General features: G+C 45.2%; 1 protein-coding gene across 3 annotated transcripts in view; it reads left to right on the plus strand.

Annotated features, from left to right (window-relative positions):
* Positions 1–23,215, plus strand: part of PLCH1 (phospholipase C eta 1) — a 155,832-nt gene that overhangs the window by 35,618 nt on the left and 96,999 nt on the right. For all 3 annotated transcript variants that reach the window (XM_083177900.1, XM_083177899.1, XM_083177901.1), the window contains exon 2: positions 19,763–19,909. In XM_083177900.1, the coding sequence (XP_083034026.1) occupies positions 19,763–19,909 (147 nt within the window). The remainder of the gene's footprint in view (positions 1–19,762; positions 19,910–23,215) is intronic.

Genomic DNA, 23,215 nt, shown 5'->3' on the forward strand with positions numbered 1-23,215 from the left:
TGTAAAAATAAAGCAGTCAGTATTTACCCTGCACAGAAACAATAAAACACCCAAATCTAAGTCTCTCTGCACATGTTACATCAGCCCAACCTGCAGTGCATATGGTTTTGTCCATTAGAGAGTGACTGTGCCTTTGCGAGTGAACTAGAATAACCCCCTGTGTGTGCGCCAATAAGTTGCAGTTATGTGAGGGGCATGGTTTTTAAATATGTTGGACATTCCTGGGTGATGATAGGGAGTTGGCATAGTACCCGCACCGAGACGGTCCATCTTATGAGAGTGTTATGGAAGCATTGTGGGCGTGTTGCTGATAATGGTTGCATACAGAGACGCAGCTGCTGATAATGGTTGCATACAGAGACGCAGCATTGTTCATATACAGTAGGAGGTCATAAACGAAAATAAAATCTTACGGCAGGTGCAAATTTTCTGGTGCAACTGATGCTGCATCTAAAGACGCATCAGGTGGGATTTTCGTGTATACGGATGCTGACAGTGGGTGTCTCAGTCCCTAAACTTGTGGACGCACGCTCTGCACTGTGGAAGGTCATTGTAGCAGCATTTGCATAGGCACATGTGTGACTGGTGAGAAGACGTGGCTGCAGCTCTACTGACGCTGGCCCTACATGCATATAGGCCAGACATGTCCAAACTATGGCCCTCCAGCTGTTGTGAAACTTCAAGTCCCATCATGACTTGCCACAGTTTTGCTCTTAGTGAATGCTAAAAGTATGGTCAAGCTATGCTGGGATGTGTAGTTTCACAACAGCTGGAGGGCCGCAGTTTGGCCATGCCTGGTATAGGCTGTGGTAGTTTACTGGGACATTGAAGCCAACCATTTCAACATAAGTTATCTGGAAACGTGTAAGTTCTTTGGGTAAGGAGTTGATTTGTGGAATTTGGTAGAGATCCAAACGCCCACTATAGACTGAAATTGTGTGCATGTACACTGACATAGGGATATACATTTGCATGTGGTATCATTCCTATGTACCAATAATTCAATAAAGTGCCAGTCACCTAGTGTGTCAATCATGCCTCTTTTCCTTAATATCGTCCTGCTACCACTGTAATTAAATTATGGTGATGGAGTTATTGTAGTGTGTGATCTGACAAAGCCCATCTTGCTTCGGCAGTTGTCAGTTAATGCATTTATTCTACAAAAGCTTGATTTGTGTCAAACATACTTATTAAATGCATATTTACTTGTCTGCTAAAGAAACACAAGTGTTTTTATAAAGATATTAACATGGGCTTTCATGTAACACCTTCCCTGTTCACTACAGTAGCTATTGCCAAAGATCTGACATTTAGATATTGAAAAAAATATCACATTTTAGTGCTGCCGAAACACTGAATACAAATTATTTTCCCAACAATTGATTGTCAGCAGGGCTATTTTTGTGGCGGAAAGGTCCGGAACGCCGTTCCCGAAGCTGACCTGAAAAATGAGGTCACCTGGAACAGCGTTCCGGAACCTCCTGGCCTAGCCCTCGCAGCCCCCGCGGTGGTACGGCGTACCGCCATAAGAAAATCAACGAGTGCATCCACTGCGCATGCACCATGACGCTCATCACTGTGGCACGTCGGTGCGTCAGCGCTCTCAGTGTCCTCACTGAGTTGGCATCAGTGGGAAGTGGGAAGAGGACGCCGGGCTGAGGAGTAATTGGGAGGAGAGGCGGCGGCTCGCGGGACGGACTCAGGAAGTGGAGGGCGGCGTCTGATGGACTTGCAAGGCTGCGAATTTCACAGCCTTGCGAATCAATCAGAATAAGGCCCACAGTGTGTACACACTAGACGATATTTAGATTTTGTTGTCTCAACCTGTCAGATGCTGCAAAATCATTATTAACAGTATTGTCTAGTTTGTACCCAGCATAACACTGATCCTGCACTCCTGCCTTCCTACTTGTTGCACCTTACTATTTAAATGAGCAAAAGAAACCTTAGCCGCAATGGAAGATGAAAGATTGCTGCCACCAGGCGCTAAGGAGCATTTGAATTTCTCAAAGGGAATGAATAAAACTGTGTGGGAGTCTAGAGCATTAGATTGGTAGCGTTATCGAAAGATCATGTTTGCTAGGAATGGTGTTAATTCCCAGCAGGGAAATATGCCTGGATTGAATTGTTTACAGCTTTTCTAGCAATAGGGAACAGTTCTCGCACAGGGAAATTGTCTAGATAGACAAACAGGAAACCCAGGGGAAAGGGGGGCATGGGGACAGAAATGTTTCTGTTGTTTAATATTCATAACAAAATGTTTCCACCTGTACTAGAAGATGAGGGCGCTTGCTCACATTTGTAAATGCAATGTTACCAAACAAGTTATCATCTCAACTAAAACTTATTTGAGGTAGATCAACTCATGGGAACTGCTCTGATATTCCTGTGCAAAGTCAGTCATAGCTCTGCCTTCATTCATCAGTCTGCTGCATGATAGTACCCTACTTTTAGTCCCTCCTGTCCTGGAGGAGAGCAAGGGGTAATTACTGGGGGTGAATGATTGGCATCACAGGTCTTTCCCTTACTGAGCAACAAGAAAGAGAAAATGAAACTGGGAGAATGTTGTGCTCCCTCTATTGTTTCCTAGTCTCTCCCAGATTTCCCATGGAGAGTGTGCATGTAGACATAGGTGCCGATTTATGTTTTTGCTGGAGGGTGCTCAAGCCAAAAATATAGAGGGGAAGAGGTGTGGCCACAAAATAATACCAATTTATATTACGGAGCACAGTTGTCTCAAATTATGGCAACAGAGTTACAAATACATAAATGCCCCCACAGTGCAGGTACATAAATGCGCCCACAGTGCAGGTACATAAATGCCCCCACAGTGCAGGTACATAAATGCCCCCACAGTGCAGGTACATAAATGCGCCCACAGTGCAGGTACATAAATGCCCCCACAGTGCAGGTACATAAATGCCCCCACAGTGCAGGTACATAAATGCGCCCACAGTGCAGGTACATAAATGCCCCCACAGTGCAGGTACATAAATGCCCCCACAGTGCAGGTACATAAATGCCCCCACAGTGCAGGTACATAAATGCCCCCACAGTGCAGGTACATAAATGCCCCCACAGTGCAGGTACAGAATACACTCTTCCTGGCATACTGTTTCCCAGGTGGCGGGTCCGGCGATGTGGGTGCTGCAGCCGCAAACTAGCACGTTAATATGGTGGCCCAGCAGCGGGACTCGGGCCCGTGGGTGCTCATCAATTTCTGTTGGTGCTCGGGCCCTTGAGCACCCACAGAATCGGCACCTATGCATGTAGATCCATACTTGCTACTTGCCAACACTCCGTTACTCCTTGAGGAATCCAGTAAGCTCTCAAATTGCAATTTACCCCCTTATGAAAATGTCATAGGGCAAAGTAATGTACTTTTAAAGAATACTGCACGAGCTAAGAGAGAGTGGAGGAACATTGATCTTGGACAGGGCAGTTCGGCTGGTGTCTATCATAAAGCCCCTCCACACCTAACATTTGATGGTCTTTCTTATTTGGGTTTTGATGGTCTTTCTTATTTAGGGCAGTCGGATGGTGTAATGGTTAGCAATACTGCCTCACAGCACTGAGGTCATAGTTACGATTCGGACCATGGTCCCAACTGTGCAGAATTTGTATTTTCTCCACATACTTGCGTTGGTTTCCTCCCACATTCCAAAAAGATACTGGTAGGTTATTTGTCCCTAACAAAAATTAACCCTTGAATGTCGGTGTGTGCATGTACATGTGGTAGGGAATATAGATTGTAAGCTTCACTGGGGCAGGGACTGATGTGAATGTTCAAATATTCTCTGTAAAGCGCTGCGGAATATGCGTGCTCTATATAAGAAACTGTTAATAAGTAAATAACTATCTGAAAGCGGTTTTGCAGAGAGTTTGCTGTCACACTGGCACTCGAAGAAGTTGTGTTTTTCCCATGCGTCATTAAAATGCTGAGCTCAAAGGAGAGCAATGTGTTAACTTAAAAGCTTCAGTTAAATGAACAAAAATTTCACCAAATCTCTCTGTATGCTAACTGAGGCTTAGGGGGCAGATTTTATGTCATGTGCACTTGTGCTCGAGTGGCACAAAGATTTAGTGATGGTCATGATGTTGTGAGGTTGACGGTGATGAATGTCTTTGCACAACAAAAACAAAAAAAAAAATGTGGAGAACAAAATGAGTTTGAACTTACATCTGAATAATAGCAGAACTTGAAAACATTGACAAAGGAACGGTTAGACAAGTTTTGCACCAAGATCTTAACATGACGAAAGTTTGCGTTAAGATGACTCCAAGGCTTCTCACTGCCATACAGAAAGATAATCTAAAGCGCATTTGTACAGACAGTTTGGACAAAATTCAAGCAGATTTGCATTTTTTAAATTAAGTTATTACCAGTAATGAGATATGGATCTTCCAGTGCGAAAAAGAAAAGAAATATGGAGCAGCGCTGTGCTGAATATTATGAATACATTTATTTAAAAATTATAACAATATTGTGGCCAACAATAGACAAACGAGACTTACAACATATATAGAACTGTTAGTCCATTCCCACCTCTCGAAAACTGGTTAGTAATTAGTTGCATGCATGCTATAACTTTGTTACTTTGTAGCCAGAAGATAAGGTCAGTTATAAATATCACAGTCCTCACTTGATGTGCACATGCAAGGTTTTAGAGCAGACATGTCCAAAGTCCGGCCCGGGGGCCAATTGCGGCCCGTGCCATCATTTCAAGTGGCCCACAGCCTCTAGCCAGAAGCAGGCAGAGCATCAGATGCAGGATGCACAGCACAGGACAGCGTGCCTTTACATTACTGTCTGCAGCAGTGAGGAGGTGCCGGCCGCCACAGTGAGATGTGTTTGGCGGCTTTCGGGTGAGTGTGCGTCCAACCCCTGAACATTCAGAGAAGGGGGGGCAAGCTATGGGACAGAGTGAATGGGTGCAAAGTGGAGAACATACAGTGAATGGGGGGCATACAGTGAAGGAGAGGCAGGCTGGGAGACATACAGAGAAGGATGGTCAGGCAGGGCAATATAATGTGAAGGGGGCAGAGTGGAGGACATACAGCAAATGGGGGCAAGCAGGGGAATATACAGTGAATGGGGGCACGCTGGGGGACATACAGTGAATGGGGGCAGAGTGGGGGACCATTCTGATGTGTTTAATGATTCAAGGAATGTCAGGCTAAAGGGTCGGCCCCCACATATTTTCACCTCACCAAATCTGGCCCTCATCACAAAAAGTTTGGACACCCCTGTTTTAGAGTATACTTATGATTTTTCCAGCTTTGGGGCAGTGATGGGGTGTTTTAGAGCTTGTAGATACCGCAATGTTTCTCTCTCCGTTGGTGCAGTCCTATTTATACGGTCATATCCGAGATCAATCGTTGGTGGTGTCTAGTGGTAGCCAAAAGAGTCCCCTTTGTCCTCTCTAAATATGACCGTATAAATAGGACTGCAACTGTGGAGTTGAGAATATAAAGTGTGGCGAGCCACCGAGCCTGAAGCGTGGCGAGCGCACGCGTATACCTGTGAAGTTATGCGCGTCCCCTCGCGGGGCTCGCTGCGCTCGCCACGCTTCGGGCTCGGTGGCTCGCTGCGCTCACCACACTTTATATTCTCAACTCCACGCCGACGTGGATAGTAGGGGTATGAAAAGGTCGGAGGACACGTACCACGCTTCGGGTTGGCGTCAATCGTGGAGTGCCATTGAGGGGGTTAAAATTGGGGTCTGGGGAGACTTCTACATTGAATCCAATGTAAAATAGGGTCTCAGGGACCCTATTCACATTTCAATCAATGTAAAAATCGGGACCATTGCGTCGGTCGCATCGCATGCGATTTGGTCGCATTCGATCAATGCGATGCGACGGACCCGATCAACATCGGTGTGGCCGTTCTAGGAAACAAGTACCCATCGCGGTATCTACAAGCCCTAAAACACCCCATCACTGCCCCAAAGCTGGAAAAATCATAAGTATACTCTAAAACCTTGCATGTGCACATCAAGTGAGGACTGTGATATTTATAACTGACCTTATCTTCTAGCTACAAAGTAACAAAGTTATAGCATGCATGCAACTAATTACTAACCAGTTTTCGAGATGCGGAAATGGCCTAAGTTCTATATATGTTGTAAGTCTTGTTTGTCTATTGTTGGCCACAATATTGTTATCATTTTTAAATAAATGTATTCATAATATTCAGCACAGCGCTGTTCCATATTTCTTTTCTTTTTTGCTTGGTCTACATTAAGGGGTTTAGGTAATCCCCCTTTGGTACAGCTGCAGTGCAGAATATCTTAATCAGCGCTCAATATCACTTTTGCTCTTTTTCTTCCAGTGCGATCACAGATGTACACACAGATGAGAAAACTGAGCGGCTTTCACATGAAGTCGTCCAGCCTGTACGGGCCTTAAGTCCCAAGTCTCTGAATCTGTACATGAAGTGCTACAATTTAGCAGTGTTGCAAATGAGATGGATTTTTGGTATAGCGGAGGTGATCGGGACCTGGGGGTTCACTCAGTGGTGTAAATAGGTCATAAAAGGTTTTGGTGCCCGTTCCCCATACATTAATTATCATTTATTTTTACCTACATACTCATTGCCAGGGGTTATGTGCTTGTTGCAAGGGGTTTCTTGCTCATTACAAGGGGTCACATTCTTTTTGTCAGGGGTAACATAGGCTTTTTGCCAGGGGTTACATATGCTTGTTGCCTGCGGTTTCTAGCTCTTTGCCAGGGGTTATATGCTTGTTTCTAGGAGGTTACTGCTCTTCCCAGTAGCGCTACAGATGCTAGAGGTCTAGTATGACCTCTAGCAACTGTCTCATAGAAGGCGGCAGACATTTTTGGAAGGCTGTTTTTTAGGGGGGATTCCATGCTGTCTGGAATCCCCCCATCGTGTCTTTGCCTCCGGTCGCGTTTTGCCATTGTGCTCACTTGTATGAGGACACATCTGTATGTATACAGTAGGTCTCTAGTCTTACCTTACTATACCTTTAAACTGGGATGCTCATAGGTTACACAGGATCTGTGGCTCATTAAATCCAGGTGAATTGCAGGCTTGAAGTCAACCAGCCACAGAACCTGTGTGATTCATCATTGTCCCATTTTAAGGGGGATAGAATAGTAAGTATATATTATCATTGTTTGAATCTTTGCATTTATTTTAAGAAACGTTTGTTATAGAATATTGCTGCTTAGATTTATAACCAGGCATCAGTACTACAATTTACATGTCGCCAAAGTCGTTTTATTTCTCATAACAAATACAGTAGCGATTGTTGCAGGTTTATGGGGCACCATAGGTAGGGATTATGATGAAAATATAAGATACAACAGCTCTCGGGACAATTTAGTTGTAGATACATAGTTCAGTCTTTAATTGCAATGCATATTGTTCACTCCATTAAGCTCTTCAGGCATATGGCGGAAGCATCCGGATGTAGCAGCTAAGGCCAGGCAAGTATATCTTGGCCGGTGTACAAGAATAATTAAATCTCCAGTGAAATTGCTAGAGATCACTGAAAATAATTAGAATGTTGCTAACAGAATGAGTCTCCTCTGGGTGATAAATCTCTTTAACTATGCAATTGATTTAATGCCCCTTTCCCACTGCAGCTCTTAAACGGTATGTTGCCGTTTTTTCCCCACAATTTACCGTTTAAGGCTGCAGTGGGAAAGCGCCAGAGTTGAAATACCGGTTAAAGTTAACCGGTATTTCAACCCGTTTTAAAAGCAGAGTCCTACATGTTTAAATACCCTTTTTAAGGCAGTGGGAATGCCTCTTAAACGGTATTTAAAAATCCCACACTAATTCCCACTCCCCTGGTACCTTTCCTGGAAGGGTACCTGCACCGCACCCACCCCCTCCCCTGGCACTTACCTGCGTGGGGGATCCGGGCAGCGGGGTCCGGCATCATGGCATGGGCACAGCACTTCAGGTCCCTCCCTGTGGATCCCCCACGCAGGTAAGTGCCAGGGGAGGGGGTGGGTGCGGGTGCCGGACGGGTTCCCAACAGTCGGGATCCCGACAGTCATTTACCCGACGTCGGGATCCCAACTGTCAAAATGCCGACAGCCGGGTGCCTGACGGACACCCGCTATTTTCCCTCGTGGGGGTCCACGACCCCCATAGAGGGAGAATAGAATAGGTGGCTCGCGTAGTGAGCCACCGTGCCCGCAGCGCAGCGAGCGCAGCGAGCCCGCAAGGGGCTTTTTTGCGCTCGCCATGCTGTCTGACTCCGGGCAGTCGGGATCCCGACGTCGGGATAATGACTGTCGGGATCCCGACTGTCGGGATCCCGACTGTCGGAGTCCCATACCACACCCGTGGGTGCAGGGTAGGTACTAGGGGAGGGAGGGGGGTGCAGGGCAGGTACCAGGGGAGGGAGGGGGGGTGCAGGGCAAGTACCAGGGGAGGGAGGGTGGGTCCAGGAAAGGTACCGGGGGGGGTTATGAAAGACAGGCACTCTTTTTTAAACGGTTCACTGCGATGGGAATAGCACTTAAACGGTATTTAAAACTGTAATTGCAGTGGGAATGTGGGAATGCTAATATCGTTTTAAATACCGTTTAAAAATACCAGTACTTAAAACGGGTCTGCAGTGGGAAAGCAGCACTAGTGTGAATTGTGCAAATTGTTTATTATTATTATTATTATTATTATTATTATTACTATTACTACTATAACAAGGTGTCTGCACTGCCATACAGTGATAAGAATACATACACAATGACATACCTCCAAACTGTTCCAATTTTCACATGACAGTCATGTTTTTTTGGTACTGTCCAGCAATACCATATGTGGCAGCAATGTCCCATGTAATAGGGGGTAGACAGTCTCTCACTGCTTAGCTGAGCACCAGTGCACAGGCTATTCACAGGAGAAAGAGAGAATGGGGCAAGGTCATGCCACCTTTTTCATGTGCTCAGATCAGGGGCAAACGCAGGATTTTCAGAAGGGGGTTTCCAGAGGGGCGGAGCAAAGCAGGGAGATGGACACTTAGGTGACCCAGTATATGCCGGGTCAGTTAAAGTATTATAGATAGACCAAATGTATATAAATAATAATAATTATATATATATATATATATATATATATATATATATATATGTAAACAAAGAATGAGTGGCGCCACTTGTGTATCCTCCGTCCAGGCACCAGGTATCAATAGGCAATATCCCCCTTCTAATTATGGGGTGTCAGCCAATCCTCAAGGGTAAAAGTAATGGTAAGTTACTCGGGGTAAATTGTATACATTCAATAAATGAAGATGCGGCGACAGATTGCTCTAAAATAGTAAGTACTATGGCCCTTATTCTGCATCGTGCGGTACGGCCCGCGTGCGGCCGTACCGCCGATGTTTTCAGTCTGCACATGCGCAGAGGTCAATCTGCGCATGTGCAGCCCCCTTCGCCGCAGACGGATTTCGTCCGCCGCAAAGGGGGCGTATAGGGGCGTGAGGGGCTTCATACCCTCATTTCCCTATGTGTACGCCCCGCGTTTCATGGGCGTTCCCATGCAAACGCGGGGCGTATGCATGGTAATGAGGGTATGACGCAACTCATGGGGGCGGAAAGCTGACGTCGCCGGATGTCAGCTCTCAGCCCCCATGCAAGCTAGCACACGGACGATTGTCCGTGTGGTCTCAGCTTGCGGGAGCTGCTGTGGCGTGCGGACCTGCCTTCGATGGTCGACGACCATCGAATGCAGGGGGCAGCTCCCACCATGGTGGAGGCGTACGCCTCCACCATTTTTATGCGGATCGCCAGCCGTCCGTGTACGGACGGCCGTGGCGATCCGTCTCGTGGGCGGGGATTGGTTTGTGCGGCCAGAGCACCGTGTGCGGCTCTGGCCGCACCAACCAGAATAAGGGCCAAAGTGTGCTGGTCCGCACTTGTTAAGAAACCAATAAAAAGTTGTCTAATAAAAGTGGGTCTAAAAACACAATGCTAGAGAGTCCCAACGCATTTCGTTCCCCTTGATAAAGTCAGAAGGACGAAACGCGTTGGGTCTCTCTAGCCCTCCTGTCTCATCTCTACAAGTTAAGTTACCCCTTCTCTCTTATTGCACCTTATAATTGATTTTAGGATTTTTTAGGTTAGAATATATTTTTTTTTAAATTGTCTGTGTATTTTTAAAGGGACATACTGTCTACTTTGTTTAAATAAATGCTTATATATTTTTTTATACGTTCCGTGAATTTTATATCGTGTTTTTAGACCCACTTTTATTAGACAACTTTTTATTGGTTTCTTAACAAGTGCGGACCAGCACACATAGTACTTACTATTTTAGAGCAATCTGTCGCCGCATCTTCATTTATTGAATGTATATATATATATATACACACACACACACATATATAACAGCAGTGTAGACCCCGGGGCATAGCAATGTATTGAGCCTCTAGCGGTAGGGGTGGGGGAAGCTTTGATGTCCCGCGGATGGTAGGGGGTATTATATCAACCGCTCAGCATGTAGGGCCTGGATCAGTAATTTCCACTAATTACCCCTTTACTGTACAGATGGTGGGAGATGGGGGCATTGGGCTGAATGAAGGGGCCCTGATACATATCTTCTAGGGTTGTACATGATGTTTAATACGCAGAGGAGGGGTGTATAGTGGAGTGTGCTTATTAATCATAATTTTCTGGTGGGAGGACAGCTTGCTTGACTGCAGATATCTCCAGTTCCCGGAAATAGATTTATTCGATTTTAATGGACTTAAAAACTAGAGAATCCCACCTACCAAATGGTATTGGGGACTAGGGGATCAGAGTTCAGGAGGCAGAGCAATCTGCCAACGAGTATATAAAACTACATACCAGGTGTGTGGAGCTGGAGCAGTAACCAGCTGCTGGAAGGCTGATATCTGATACGCCAGTGGTTCCCAACCTTTTTTGTCTCCCGTACCCCTTGATTAGGCTTTTCATTTATGAGTACCCCTCGTGTCAAGCCGCGCGTGACAATTTTTAGGGGGCATAGCCTAAAAGGGGTGTGGCCTCATTTGAAGGGTGTGGCTTAACAGGGGCAAGTCACTCCCCCATTTTCACTGTGGTGGTATGTGCCATGTCTTCAGATTAATTTAAGAACATGCTGATGTATGATATCCAAAAAGATTCTAGTGCCCAGTTTATACTACAAAAATCATTCTGGTACCAAATATAAAACATAGCGTTTATACTGGCAATGACGAGAAAAAAAAAAAGTGCAACCACTTGACCACAAAATAAGCTCAGCCCATTCTGCGGACAGCATATAAAATAACAGAACACTGTCAAATCTCTATTACTGAAGCAACAGACATTCCAAGGGATCACGTTAGCCTTCCAATAGTGCCAGATACACATATGCCCCCAAAAGTGCCAGATACACATATGCTCCAATGGTGCCACGTATGCCCCCACAGTGCAAGCAACAACTATGCCCCACAGTGCCAGCAACAAGTATGCCCCACAGTGCCAGCAATTCCCCCCACAGTGCCAGCAATATGGTATGCCCCCACAGTGCCAGCAATGCCCCCCACAGTGCCAGCAATAAATAGGCCCCCACAGTGCCAGCAATATGGTATGCCCCCACAGTGCCAGCAATGCCCCCCACAGTGCCAGCAATAAATATGCCCCCACAGTGCCAGCAATGCCCCCCACAGTGCCAGCAATAAATATGCCCCCACAGTGCTAGCAATGCCCCCCACAGTGCCAGCAATAAATATGCCCCCACAGTGCCAGCAATATGGTATGCCCCCACAGTGCTAGCAATGCCCCCCCACAGTGCCAGCAATAAATATGCCCCCACAGTGCCAGCAATATGGTATGCCCCCACAGTGCCAGCAATGCCCCCCACAGTGCAAGCAATATGGTATGCCCCATGTATGCATGTTACATAGAGCCAGCACTGATGTATGACGGAGTGCACGCAGAACCAGATCACAGACTGCACACACGTGTGTGTATATATATAAGTGGGGAATTGTCTCAGAGAGGAAACGAACAGAACACACAGTTCTGAGTAGAGTAGACAGAGGGAGTGAATGTGGAAGAGATGACAGAAAGCATACTCACCTGGCATCAATCCACACATCCAGCGATGGCGTCCTTCCGTCCAGGCATACTTCCCGGCGCGGCGGCTTTCTTCCCGGCAGGGCAGTGTCCTTCAGCAAGACTGTGCATGCGCCGGGGTCCGTCCTTCCAGGCGTGGAGGTTTTCTTCCAGGCGCGGCGGTCTCCTTACGCGACGGGGGTCCTTCCAGCCGTGGTGGCGTGACCCGGCGTCCTGCGCATGTGCCGGGTCACGCAGCTGCCATTACCAGCATCTGCATTGCGTACCCCCTGAAAGACCAGCGCGTACCCCCGGTGGTACGCGTACCACGGGTTGGGAACTGCTGTGATAGGCTAATAGTAACCAGCTACTGGAAGGCTGATATCTCTGGTTCTGGGAAAAGTAGAGACAAGCTACTAGTGTCAATCAAAGGGGGAGAGTCCCAGCTTTTGGAATTTATGCTCAGAAAAACTCTAAGTCAAACAGAACCTGAAATATCTGACTGGGAAGAGCAATTAACAGGCTTGGATGGGGACCACTATTTTGAAGTCAGATATCTCCGGTTCCCAAGGGTCGATTCTTGTACCCATGGAAAGAGGGGACCCTCGGCTTTCAGCCGAGTGTCCTTAGACTTCTGGGTACTCAGAAACCCCCCCTGCGTGCGCTACTGCAGATGAGAGTGTCGCAGTATCAATGGGGCAGATGTATCATTGCAGCGCTTATCGCGCCGCTATGATACTTCCTGCTTCGCCTCAATAGCGAGGCGAAGCAGGAAGGGACATCGACAAGATGTATTAACATCTTGTCTGCCGAAGCGGGGGAGCGTTAACTCCCCCCTTTGGCGATGTCCCTTTCTGGAGATAGCGCATCAGTTAATACTGATGCGCTATCTCCTGTCCCCCGGCCGGCCGCACTGGGCATGCGCGGGATCTCGCTGTTCACGCGAGATCCCCAGCGCAGCCCAGACCTAACAGCAGGGACAGCGCTGTCCCTGCTGTTTAGATAGGGCTTCGCCAGCCTGATGCTGGCGAAGCCAAACCCGGCTTCGTGCGGAACGGTCAGCGATGCTGACCGTTCAAACATTCGGCCTGCTATCATTTTGATAGCAGCGCCGATATGGACAGGGGAGCATAGCGCCCCTGTCCATTAACGCATCCCGGCTCTATCATACATGGGGGAGAAGCGGTATCAGTGCACATAACGTGCGCTGATACCCCTTCTCCCCCATAACGACCTTTCATACATCTGCCCCATTGGGTGTTATTCTGAATGCTTCAGTCACAGGGGGGGGGGGGGGGGCAATGTTTCTGTGCATGTGCAGATGCAGGGTGCTAGCGGGCACAGCGAACTACATGTTGACCATCCCACTTGCACCTAGCAATGCAGCCGGGGAGCGTTGGGCAGCGACTGGGGGCACAGCCCATGGGAACACCCAGCATTTCCCATGAAAATACTGTGGGTTCCCATGGTAATCGCCCGGTGACGTGGGTGCAGGGGGAGGTCACCTGACATCACCGTATGTCAGCTGTCCACCTGCATCCCGCACAAGGTGCTCGCAGATCAGACACTTGGTTGATTGGACTGAAAATCTGGTACTGTATGGGGGCAAATGCCAATAAGCAATTGTCTTACAAACTTAGGAGAGTGAACAAAAACCTTCATTGAAATTGTTTAAATCAAATAGGTCCAACTACAGTACATTGTCTGAGTGACAGTTGTTCATTTTCAGATTTGGGAAACAAATTACTTAATTACAAATTACATTTGCTCCTATCCAGTACCAGGTTTTTATTCCATCCAGCCAACTAGTTTGATGGTTGGAGGAAAGTTGGTCTGAGGTGTGGCCAGCAAATACAGTTGTCATTGTCCATACAACAGTAGGTTTAAATTTTTGTCTGATTTTAAAGAAAACGGTTACAGTAAACACATAATTCTCCACACAAAAAGTAAAAAAAAAAACTTTTACACATACATATACCTCCAAATGATTATTGAAAAGAGAAAATGTGTCATTATATCGTGTTTCAAAAGTACGTCATCAGCAATGCACTAGAATTCATTTAAAGCTTTGATTTTAATTGAATTGACTGAAAGTGAGATGGAACTATAAGCTGGTGTTCCTTAGTAATCTGCCTGTCGATCAGCATTCAGCAGGGCTTTCCCGCTCTCTCATTCCTAGGAAACTAACATTGCTTCGTAGATTGCGGGATTATCCTTCAATTGCCTGAATAGTTGCTTTATGCATATTTACTAATGGTTTATTTATTTGTGGTCTAAATAAAATGTTATCCTTTCATTATACTTACAGAAAGGTTACGTCATGAGACTTTGTTACTGTATGTGAAAGTAATGTTGTAAAAATGGGAGTTTGGGGGAAGAAAGAGGGAAGCAGTTCTTTAGTAATCACTGTGGATTGATGATATTCTGTATGTGTCACTGAAGTCTATCTACTGTCTAATCTATGCAACAGTCTAATTTTTCTTCCCATTATACAGAGTAGAAATGAAAATTAGGGAGTTGATTCGACTTTATGGCGGACTGAATTGTCCTAAAAACGCTCACACCTCCATAGGGTTGTGAACTATTTTAGGCAAATATACGGCACCCACTTGGCACCTCGCACCCTTCGGAGCGACACCTATATGTTACGTTTTCATCCGATATGTGTGTTATTTTCAAGACTCCTGTATAACTGCCTGAAATAATACCATTCAGCAGAGAAGAAGAGAGTTTATCTGTCATTGTAGCTGTGTCTGAACTGCAAGCTCCAGCAGGATCATGAGAGGTTGCTTAGCCTTCCATTTATTAACAGTTATTCATTCCGTAGCTCGTGCACATTACTCAGCAATTTGCAGAGAACATTTAATCAGACCTATGCGTCCCTGCCCCAGTGGTACTTACAGTCTACAGTCTCTTTATTTATAAAAGTATAATACAGACAAGTAACACTAGCCTAACACTAGTCACTGGAGACCGCATAACACATACAAATATCTGTGAACACAGGCGGCAAAGTGTAATGTGCAATGTGTAAACAATAAGAAACAAAGTAATGGAAATCTGATATCTGACAGTGACAAACAGGGAAAACAGCAATGCATTTAATGAGAGGTCTCGCATACAATGTGTATATAAAACATTTTTCATTTTTAGTAAGAACAGGTGGTGGAGGGTGGAAGGGATGGCGGAGTGGGGGGTAAGATGGGGAAGGGGGTTGAAGGCAGCACCAAGCCTCAGACTATGGGCAGTATTCAATGAGGCTGATTCCCCATGTTCTACGGCGAATGTGTGCTATTTTCGTGCTCTAAGGTAAATCTTTTTACTAAAAAAGTGACTCACCCTATTCAATGTGCACTATTTTCAATGTGCACTATTCGCCAACGGCGAACAGTGAATGACGGACAATTCGCCGTCTGATAGTCACCGCAATTCGCTGTGGTTTTTCAATGGGTTTTTCAATGTGATTCGCCGTGATGGTATTCAATGATCAGATGGCGAATTGCTTTCTAAGTGATTTTCGCCATGTGTAACCGCGTAGCAATCGCCATCTGTTTGTGGTGAACTGAACTGTGATCTTTTAAAATAAAGTTTTTTTTTATTATTATTTGGTGTAAAAAAATCAGTATTTTTTTTCTGTGAAGGCGAATGCTATTTTTTTTTTTATGTGCTTACTGCACAAGAATATATATTTAATTTTTTTCCCCCACACATAACAGCTAGCAGGGGGCCGGGACCCGCTCATTAGATATTCATATATTCACTTCACACTGCTCCCGCTCATTACATATGCATGAGCGGGAGCAGTGCAGCAGCTCCCTACCCACGTCCCCTGCCAGCTCACCGGGGGCAGCTGCTGCTGCCTGTGTCCCCGGGAGCCCTCCTTCTCCCCCACAAGTGTCCAGCTCAGGCAGGGAGGCTTCCATCTCCCTGCCTGCCACCGTCCCCCAGCTCTCTGCGGCGTTCTACGCAGGGGTTAAGAATTGCAGTCAGGGGTAGTGAGCCCCTGCAGAGTTGAATAGGGTGACAGGGATGGCTGGCAGCCAATGCTCCAGCCCTCCGGAACACGGCGGCTGTGCTGCGAATCCTAAACAGGATTTGCTGCACATCGCGATAATTGTCATTGAATACTGCCCCTAGTATTCTGTAATCAATGATGGTGAAAAGTATTTCATGAAAAGGGCAGTTTATGGGGAGAATTCAGTTGTGGGCAAAGAAGCTGATTATACGGGAGCCCAATGTTGCGGAATAGTGTTTGCTGATTATAGGGTACAAAACACTTTTGTGTGAATTTGGCATTCGAAGGCCAGGCAAAGGGTTTGAGAAGGTTTGCCATTGCCAATGTTTAAACACCACAGCAATGTCAATTTGTACCCTTAGCCAGAAAGTGAGTTCCTCTCCCTATGTGTTTATTTTATTGTGTAAACAATTCGCCATCATACTAAAAAAGCAGTGGATGACTTCAGGCAAAGGTATATTTGCAAATGATGTCCTATTACTGGTTTCCAAATGCATTTACACATTTCTTAATACTGCCAAGTAATTTGGTTAGGAGATCATAAAGAGGAGGTGTACTGTAACAAAGCAATGTGCTGCTTGTACCCCCCTCCCTTCCCCCTTAAAAAATGGTTAACATCAAAGGCTATTTTTGATTGGTCACCTATATTGTCTATAAGTGTTGTAGAAATAATACACAATTGCACATTTTCCTTTATTCTTATTCTTGTGTTCTAAACTCGGTCTGTTGTACATTATATTATTGTCATGATTTCAGACAGAGGTGTTGGCTATTGTTAGGTAACATTTGAAGAACAAAGCCCTGACCTGCTGTTATGAACTATTTGAACCTCCACTTCAAGTGAACTATAATAGCTGTCACAATAACAATCCAAGACAGAGGGAGGAATAAATCAGGGATGTCCACCGGTTGCAGATAAGCTGGTGATACTTTGTGATTGGAGGGGTCACATATAACTTGACTAGAGTACTAACCTGTCACTGGCAGCTGAATGTATGCAAATGGAAGAGGGACAACTCTTATTTTTATTGCTGTTATTGTTTCTTGGAAATTATTTACTTAGAAAAGAAGCCTTACCTGTATCTGGGAGACAAACTGTGAGAATTCAATGTATTGTCTTCCATCCTAAGTTATTTCCTTAATATAGGACCAGGGAAAAAGTTTGCACGCCTCTGCTTTAAATACTGTAAATGTAAATAAATTCATTTGGAAAAGATTTTTGCATAAGATTGAGGAGACTATTAAAGACAAATTTCCCTCTGATTAGGGATGGCCTTCGACCGTTGATGGTTAGCAACCGATATTATCCTTCAATGCAGAAGTCCTATGGTTATTTACCCAAAATGGCAGAGATAAGAGAGATTTATTTTCTTGGCACAGGAATTGCAACTCTTAGTTCCACCTCTCTAGCACTTAGCCTGCACCCTGCTTCACCCACCATTTCCTACTGTAGAGATGACAGGCATCGAATGCTGATCAATGGTTTCAATCAACAATGATTTGAAGCCCAGATGGCAATAGCGATGCAAACGCTTTGATGGACACCCCGCTTTCTGGTTAGTGGGCTATACAATAGAACACTTAGAAAAAGTGTACAAAGTAACATTCTTGGTACTTGTGTATTATCACGGCGCCCCCGATTTCCATCGCAGGGCATTGTACAACCACAAAATCGCGTCGCATGCATATCGCATGCGATGCGATGAGATGCGATTATACCCGATTTTTAATTGTACAGGCACCCAGATGCCTGATTCCTATGTTAAATGCCCCCCCCCCAGACCCGATTTTAGATTGTACACCCACCCTGATGGGTAATGACTATGTTCAAATGCCCCCCCATTGTTAACGCCACCCCACTATCAACGTCAACCCGAAGAGCGTCGAACGCGGCGAGCCCGCGAGGGGCGGCGGTACGTGTCCTCCAACCTTTTCATACCCCCACTATCCACGTCGGCGTGGAGTTGATTTTATATAGCGAGCCACTGAGCCCGAAGCGTGGCGAGCGGACGTGTAATACTTGTGAAGTAATGTGCGTGCGCTCGCCACGCTTCGGGCTCAGTGGCTCGCTGCGCTCGCCACACTATATAAGATCAACTCCACGCCAACGTGGATAGTGGGGGTATGAAAAGGTCGGAGGACGCGTACCGCCGCCCCTCGCAGGCTCGCTACGCTCGCCACGCTTCGGGATGACGTTGATAGTGGGGTGGCGTTAACAATGGGGGGGCATTTAACATTGTCATTACCCATCAGGGTGGGGATACAATTAAAAATCGGGTTTGGGTGGGCATTTAACATGAAAATCGCGTTGCATCGCATCGCATGCCATTATAATGGCATGCGATGCGACATTAAAATAGTACACTCATCCCGGGGAAAGGCTCAAATCGGGTCCATCACATGCCATCGCATACCTTAATTAGTGGTATGCGATGCGACGCGATGGGCGCCGTGATAATAAACAAGTACCACATTCTTCTTTGAATGGATATATCCTGCTAGTACTCCAACCGATTTTGAGCATATCTGAAGTGAGTGCCAATCAATCAGTAGTCAGCTCTATGTAAGCAGAATCATACTCTATATACTTGGGCATGTTATGTAATTTACAGAAGTGCCAAGTTGTTATTATACAGATATTCTTCTGTTGCTTATGTTTGAAGTAGTTAGTGATCCTTCATATTTACCACTCTAAGCAGCATCTTTGGGCATGGTCTAGTGGCTACCGTTGTTTGTGCTTAGGAGGATGATACACTTGCATGTGGTATGACATGCTTAAACCAATATTGTTGAAAATGATGTGTGTGTAGGTGTTCATATTGCAGAGTTATATAGGCACACACTAGCAGAAGACTCACACTATGAACAGTCATGTTGCTTAAGCAGTGTTAATGGTTTATTGATAGATAGCAGATACAGCTGTACTCACTATTACATGCACAGTGATGATGGAGTGCAGCTTGAGCTGAGTCCAGTGAGTGTACACTGCAATTTTGTACTAGCACTGCAGAGATGCTGGAGCAGCTTTATAGCAGGTATAATTACATGTCTATCATATGTGCCAAGCAGGAGACTTTCCACGATATCACAACAGACAGTCTTACACCATAATGGACTGCATTTGCTCAGTAGTGATCTCAGTGGTTATCTTTAAACAGGGCTTACCTGCGGAACAGTAAGACTGTGGTCTGTGCAGTAGCGCACTTCTCTCTGAACAAATCAGTACCACGCACACTCGCCGGGCTGGACTGGCCATCTGGCACTTCTGGCAAATGCCATAGGGGCTAATGGCCAGATGGGGCGATTTTTAACTCCATGGTTTAAGCCCCGCCTCCTGATTGACGCACCGAGAGCCGCTGGACTCGCAGCGGGTCCAGCGGCTCTCTGCGCACTGATCGGGTCCTGCAGAGAGGGATGCATCTCATGCAGATATTTCCCTCTCTCCTTCAAGCTGGGATTAGTAGCGCATGCGTGCACAAATGCCAGGCTCAGTCCTTCACTGCGCACTTGTGTAGTGTTTCTAGGATCGTATACTTGGGGAATGCTAGCAGTACACTAGAATAACCCTGTACTATTGTGTAGAAAAGGAATAACATTGTATACTGAGTACATGGGACTCCATTGTATTTTTATCAAACGGCAAATTTGACTTTTTCTATATTAACATCATTTATTTATATGTCTGTGAACCCTTTCTTTTTTTTGCAGTTGAAAGATGTATGAGTGTAATGCAATCTGGGACACAGATGATCAAACTGAAGAGTGGAACAAAGGGTCTGGTCCGACTCTTCTACCTGGATGAACATCGTACGTGTATCAGATGGAGGCCCTCCAGGAAAAGTGAGAAAGCTAAAAGTAAGTCTCTTATTTAGCCAAATAACTGTACATCATTTTAATAATATTTTTATAGTGCGCATACAGGTCTCTAGTTACTGCACACTGTCAATAATATAATGCAAGATCAAATATACTGAGACCTTAAGAAGTGAAGAGTTAAAATTCTTCAGGTCACACTGAATATTGTAGCCTCCTCTGAGTTAAGCTTTACATCACCACTCTAGTTTAGGAGACAATAAACTCTATTTACAAATGCTTCATGTATTTACATGTATTTCTGTCTTTTTAATTAAGTGGAATGGAAAGCCCAAGTTTGGATTACTCCATGTAAATCAGGATTATGGGGGGTATTCAATGTGTCGCCGCTATTTCCGACGTGGAAAATAGCGGCGGCTCCCTATTCAATGTTGTCTTTAGCGACAGCATTGAAGCGGGATCACGGCAGAACGGGCCCGACTTCAGAAGCTGGCGGGCCCGTTCTGACGATAACGGCTGTGGATTGTCGCGATCCCGGCCGCAGATCGACAATCCACGGCCGTTTTTGCGGCCACGCCCCCTTTGCGCCGATCGGCAGGCGGGACATTGAATCCCGCCTGTTGTTCAGCTGTCGGGCTGACCGCAAATGGGCCAGGATCACGGCTGTCGGCAGGGATCGACAGCCGTGATCCTAAATTGAATACCCCCCTAAATCAGCTAGTTGGGTCACTGCAAGTACATCCCTGATAGGGATTGATTGATAGATTGATTGATTGGCATCATAGATGTCAGTGCAAAATTAGGTTGTTCACTGCATTTATATAAACAGACTCCAAAGGATTGTGAGATGAATGAGACACCTCTTAGAAATCTAAAATATGCACAAAACAAATCATAATAAAATTGTTTAAATATATCACATCACTAGACAGTGGACAAGTCTGTTAACTTCTTTCATCCATGTGTATATATGTGTGTATACAGATGTGTTCTCTGTCATCATTACTGCAGTCACATTAAACAGCCCTTATAGTCGCGCCTATTTGCTAGAGAGTTTACTAATGCTGATTCTTTTTATGCTATGCGAATCAGGTGCACAAGCAGATTACAATTCTATGTGGCATGCCTGTGCACCGCGAGTGCCTGGAGTTGTATATGCATACGGAATGCTACATTACAGTGTGCTCCATTGACTGTAACTTAGCATTTACCGTATTTATCGGCGTATAACACGCACAGGCGTATAACACGCACCATCATTTTAAAAGGGAAATCTCAGGAAAAAAAGTTAAGTTAAACCAAACTATCTCAATTGTGTTTCCTATCTAAGGAATCATAATGAGGTCTTTTACATACAACACATTTTTCCATTCATCCATTTAAGTGTAAGCTGGCTTTGTATTTTATAGCAGGCCTCTTGTTAGCAGATTATGGTTTCAACTTCTATGTAGCAGGTGACTAGTTAGCAATCACTTTATTATTTTTTTTTTTTCTTTTTCATGTCCACCTTTATATAAGGCTATCCCTTCTAAGGCACCTTAATATTCTGGCATCACATCAGTAACCACTAGTAAGATACTTGGTGTAATTTTCACGTACCGTATCTTTATCACGCCCTGCTGCCTCTCTCCCCCTTCCTAGCCGCCTGTCACATTTAGCAGTGACGTCGGCGGCAGGCTGGGGGATGTTCGCGGCTCGGGAGGACTCGGGTGCCTGAGCGCTTCCGAGTCCCCCCGAGCCTGGCCGACATTACCCGAGCCTGCCGCCGACGTCACTGTAAAGTGACAGGCGGGCCGGGGGGATCGGGGAAGCTCCGATCGCCGGAGCACAGGGACAGGGGGGGGGACTGGGGGGGGGCTGGAGCTGATCGGAGGTGTGGGGTAGAGGTGCTGCGCCAGTGGTGCACACCTGGACACCACTGGCGCGCACCTATTATATGAAATTACTGCCGTATAGCACGCATATCGGCGTATAACACGCACCCATCTTTTCCCCCTGTTTTCAGGGGGAAAAAAGTGCGTGTTATACGCCGATAAATACGGTAGCTCTTAAAGTAAGTTTTCAAATTCACAAGTGGTGTAGTGCCCAACCTGTATACAGTGCCCTTAAAATGTCAGAGCGCAAGTCAACTGGAAACAACAATGTTTAACTCTGAGCAGCAGATCTGCTAGGGTTTCCAAAGCCACTGGTCCCCTTACATTACTTTTCCCTACACTATCCCTTTTGTATAGCTTGCTTTACTGTCAATTCTCTTTTTTTGTTTATTCCCAAAAAACCTGAATTGAATGGCTAAGCCGGTTACTCTCCTGTTATTGAGGCAATTGCAGTCCCCAAATACTATCACAGTAGCCCTATATATTCCTGTTTATAAGAGCAACCACTCAAATGTGATACTAGCTCTACCACTTATTGCTTACACTTCCATATGTTCCCTGACAGTGACCATACCTCAACGTTATTCCCCTCAAGCCATCTGTCAAAGAAAGCCAGAGCACAGGCATCCATAAAAAAGAACTTGTCCATCCGAAATTGAGATAAATCATCAGCTATCGCAATCTCAGCCCCTGGTACACGCTTAGCAGGAATCTCTCCTTCAAATAACAGAACACTCGGTCAGCACTAATGTTTTCTGAATGATTAATACAAAAAATCTGTAATCGGGAGTCAGATATTATTATATATAGTTTATTAGATAATTGTAAGCTTGCGAGCAGGGCCCTCCTACCTCTGTGTCGGCGTGTTTCTACCTAGTTTGTTTTATCACTGTTGTTTCCAATGGTAAAGCGCAACAGAATATGCTGCCCTATATAAGAAACTGTAAATAAATAAATAATCATCTAAAAGATAATATACATATTTTAAAATAAAATAAATAAAACAGAATCTCCAAAAACTAATTTCCAGGAATAGCTGTATACAGCCCCCCTAAATTTAAATGATCAGTTATTTAAATCATGACATTAATTATGTTATGCATCGTTTAGCATTGAACAGGATGAACTACAGAAGTATGATGTGCAGTCATCAGTACAGGAATTGTTTCTATTTCTTTTCTTATTCTGTCATTCTTAAATTCCGCTAGCAATTGTTTTCGATAATGAATTGAATTTGACCTAATTTCCCTCTTTTACTTCTTTTAGTATATACAGTGTTTCTGCTATGAAGCATTTCCACAGACATTTTTGTGGTAATTCATGTGATTTACGACACTATAAAATTAAAAGTCCCCAGAGTATGTCATTATCTAAAAATAGGGTACCCTTTCTTAAATAAAGAATGATAAGCCTTACTTTGATGTTCAATCCGTGCTCTGTAATTACATTTCACAGAGTTTAACCAAAGGGAACA

The sequence above is a fragment of the Crinia signifera genome, chromosome 3 (genome assembly GCF_055691185.1).
Source record: "Crinia signifera chromosome 3, ASM5569118v1, whole genome shotgun sequence".
Classification (NCBI taxonomy): domain Eukaryota; kingdom Metazoa; phylum Chordata; class Amphibia; order Anura; family Myobatrachidae; genus Crinia; species Crinia signifera.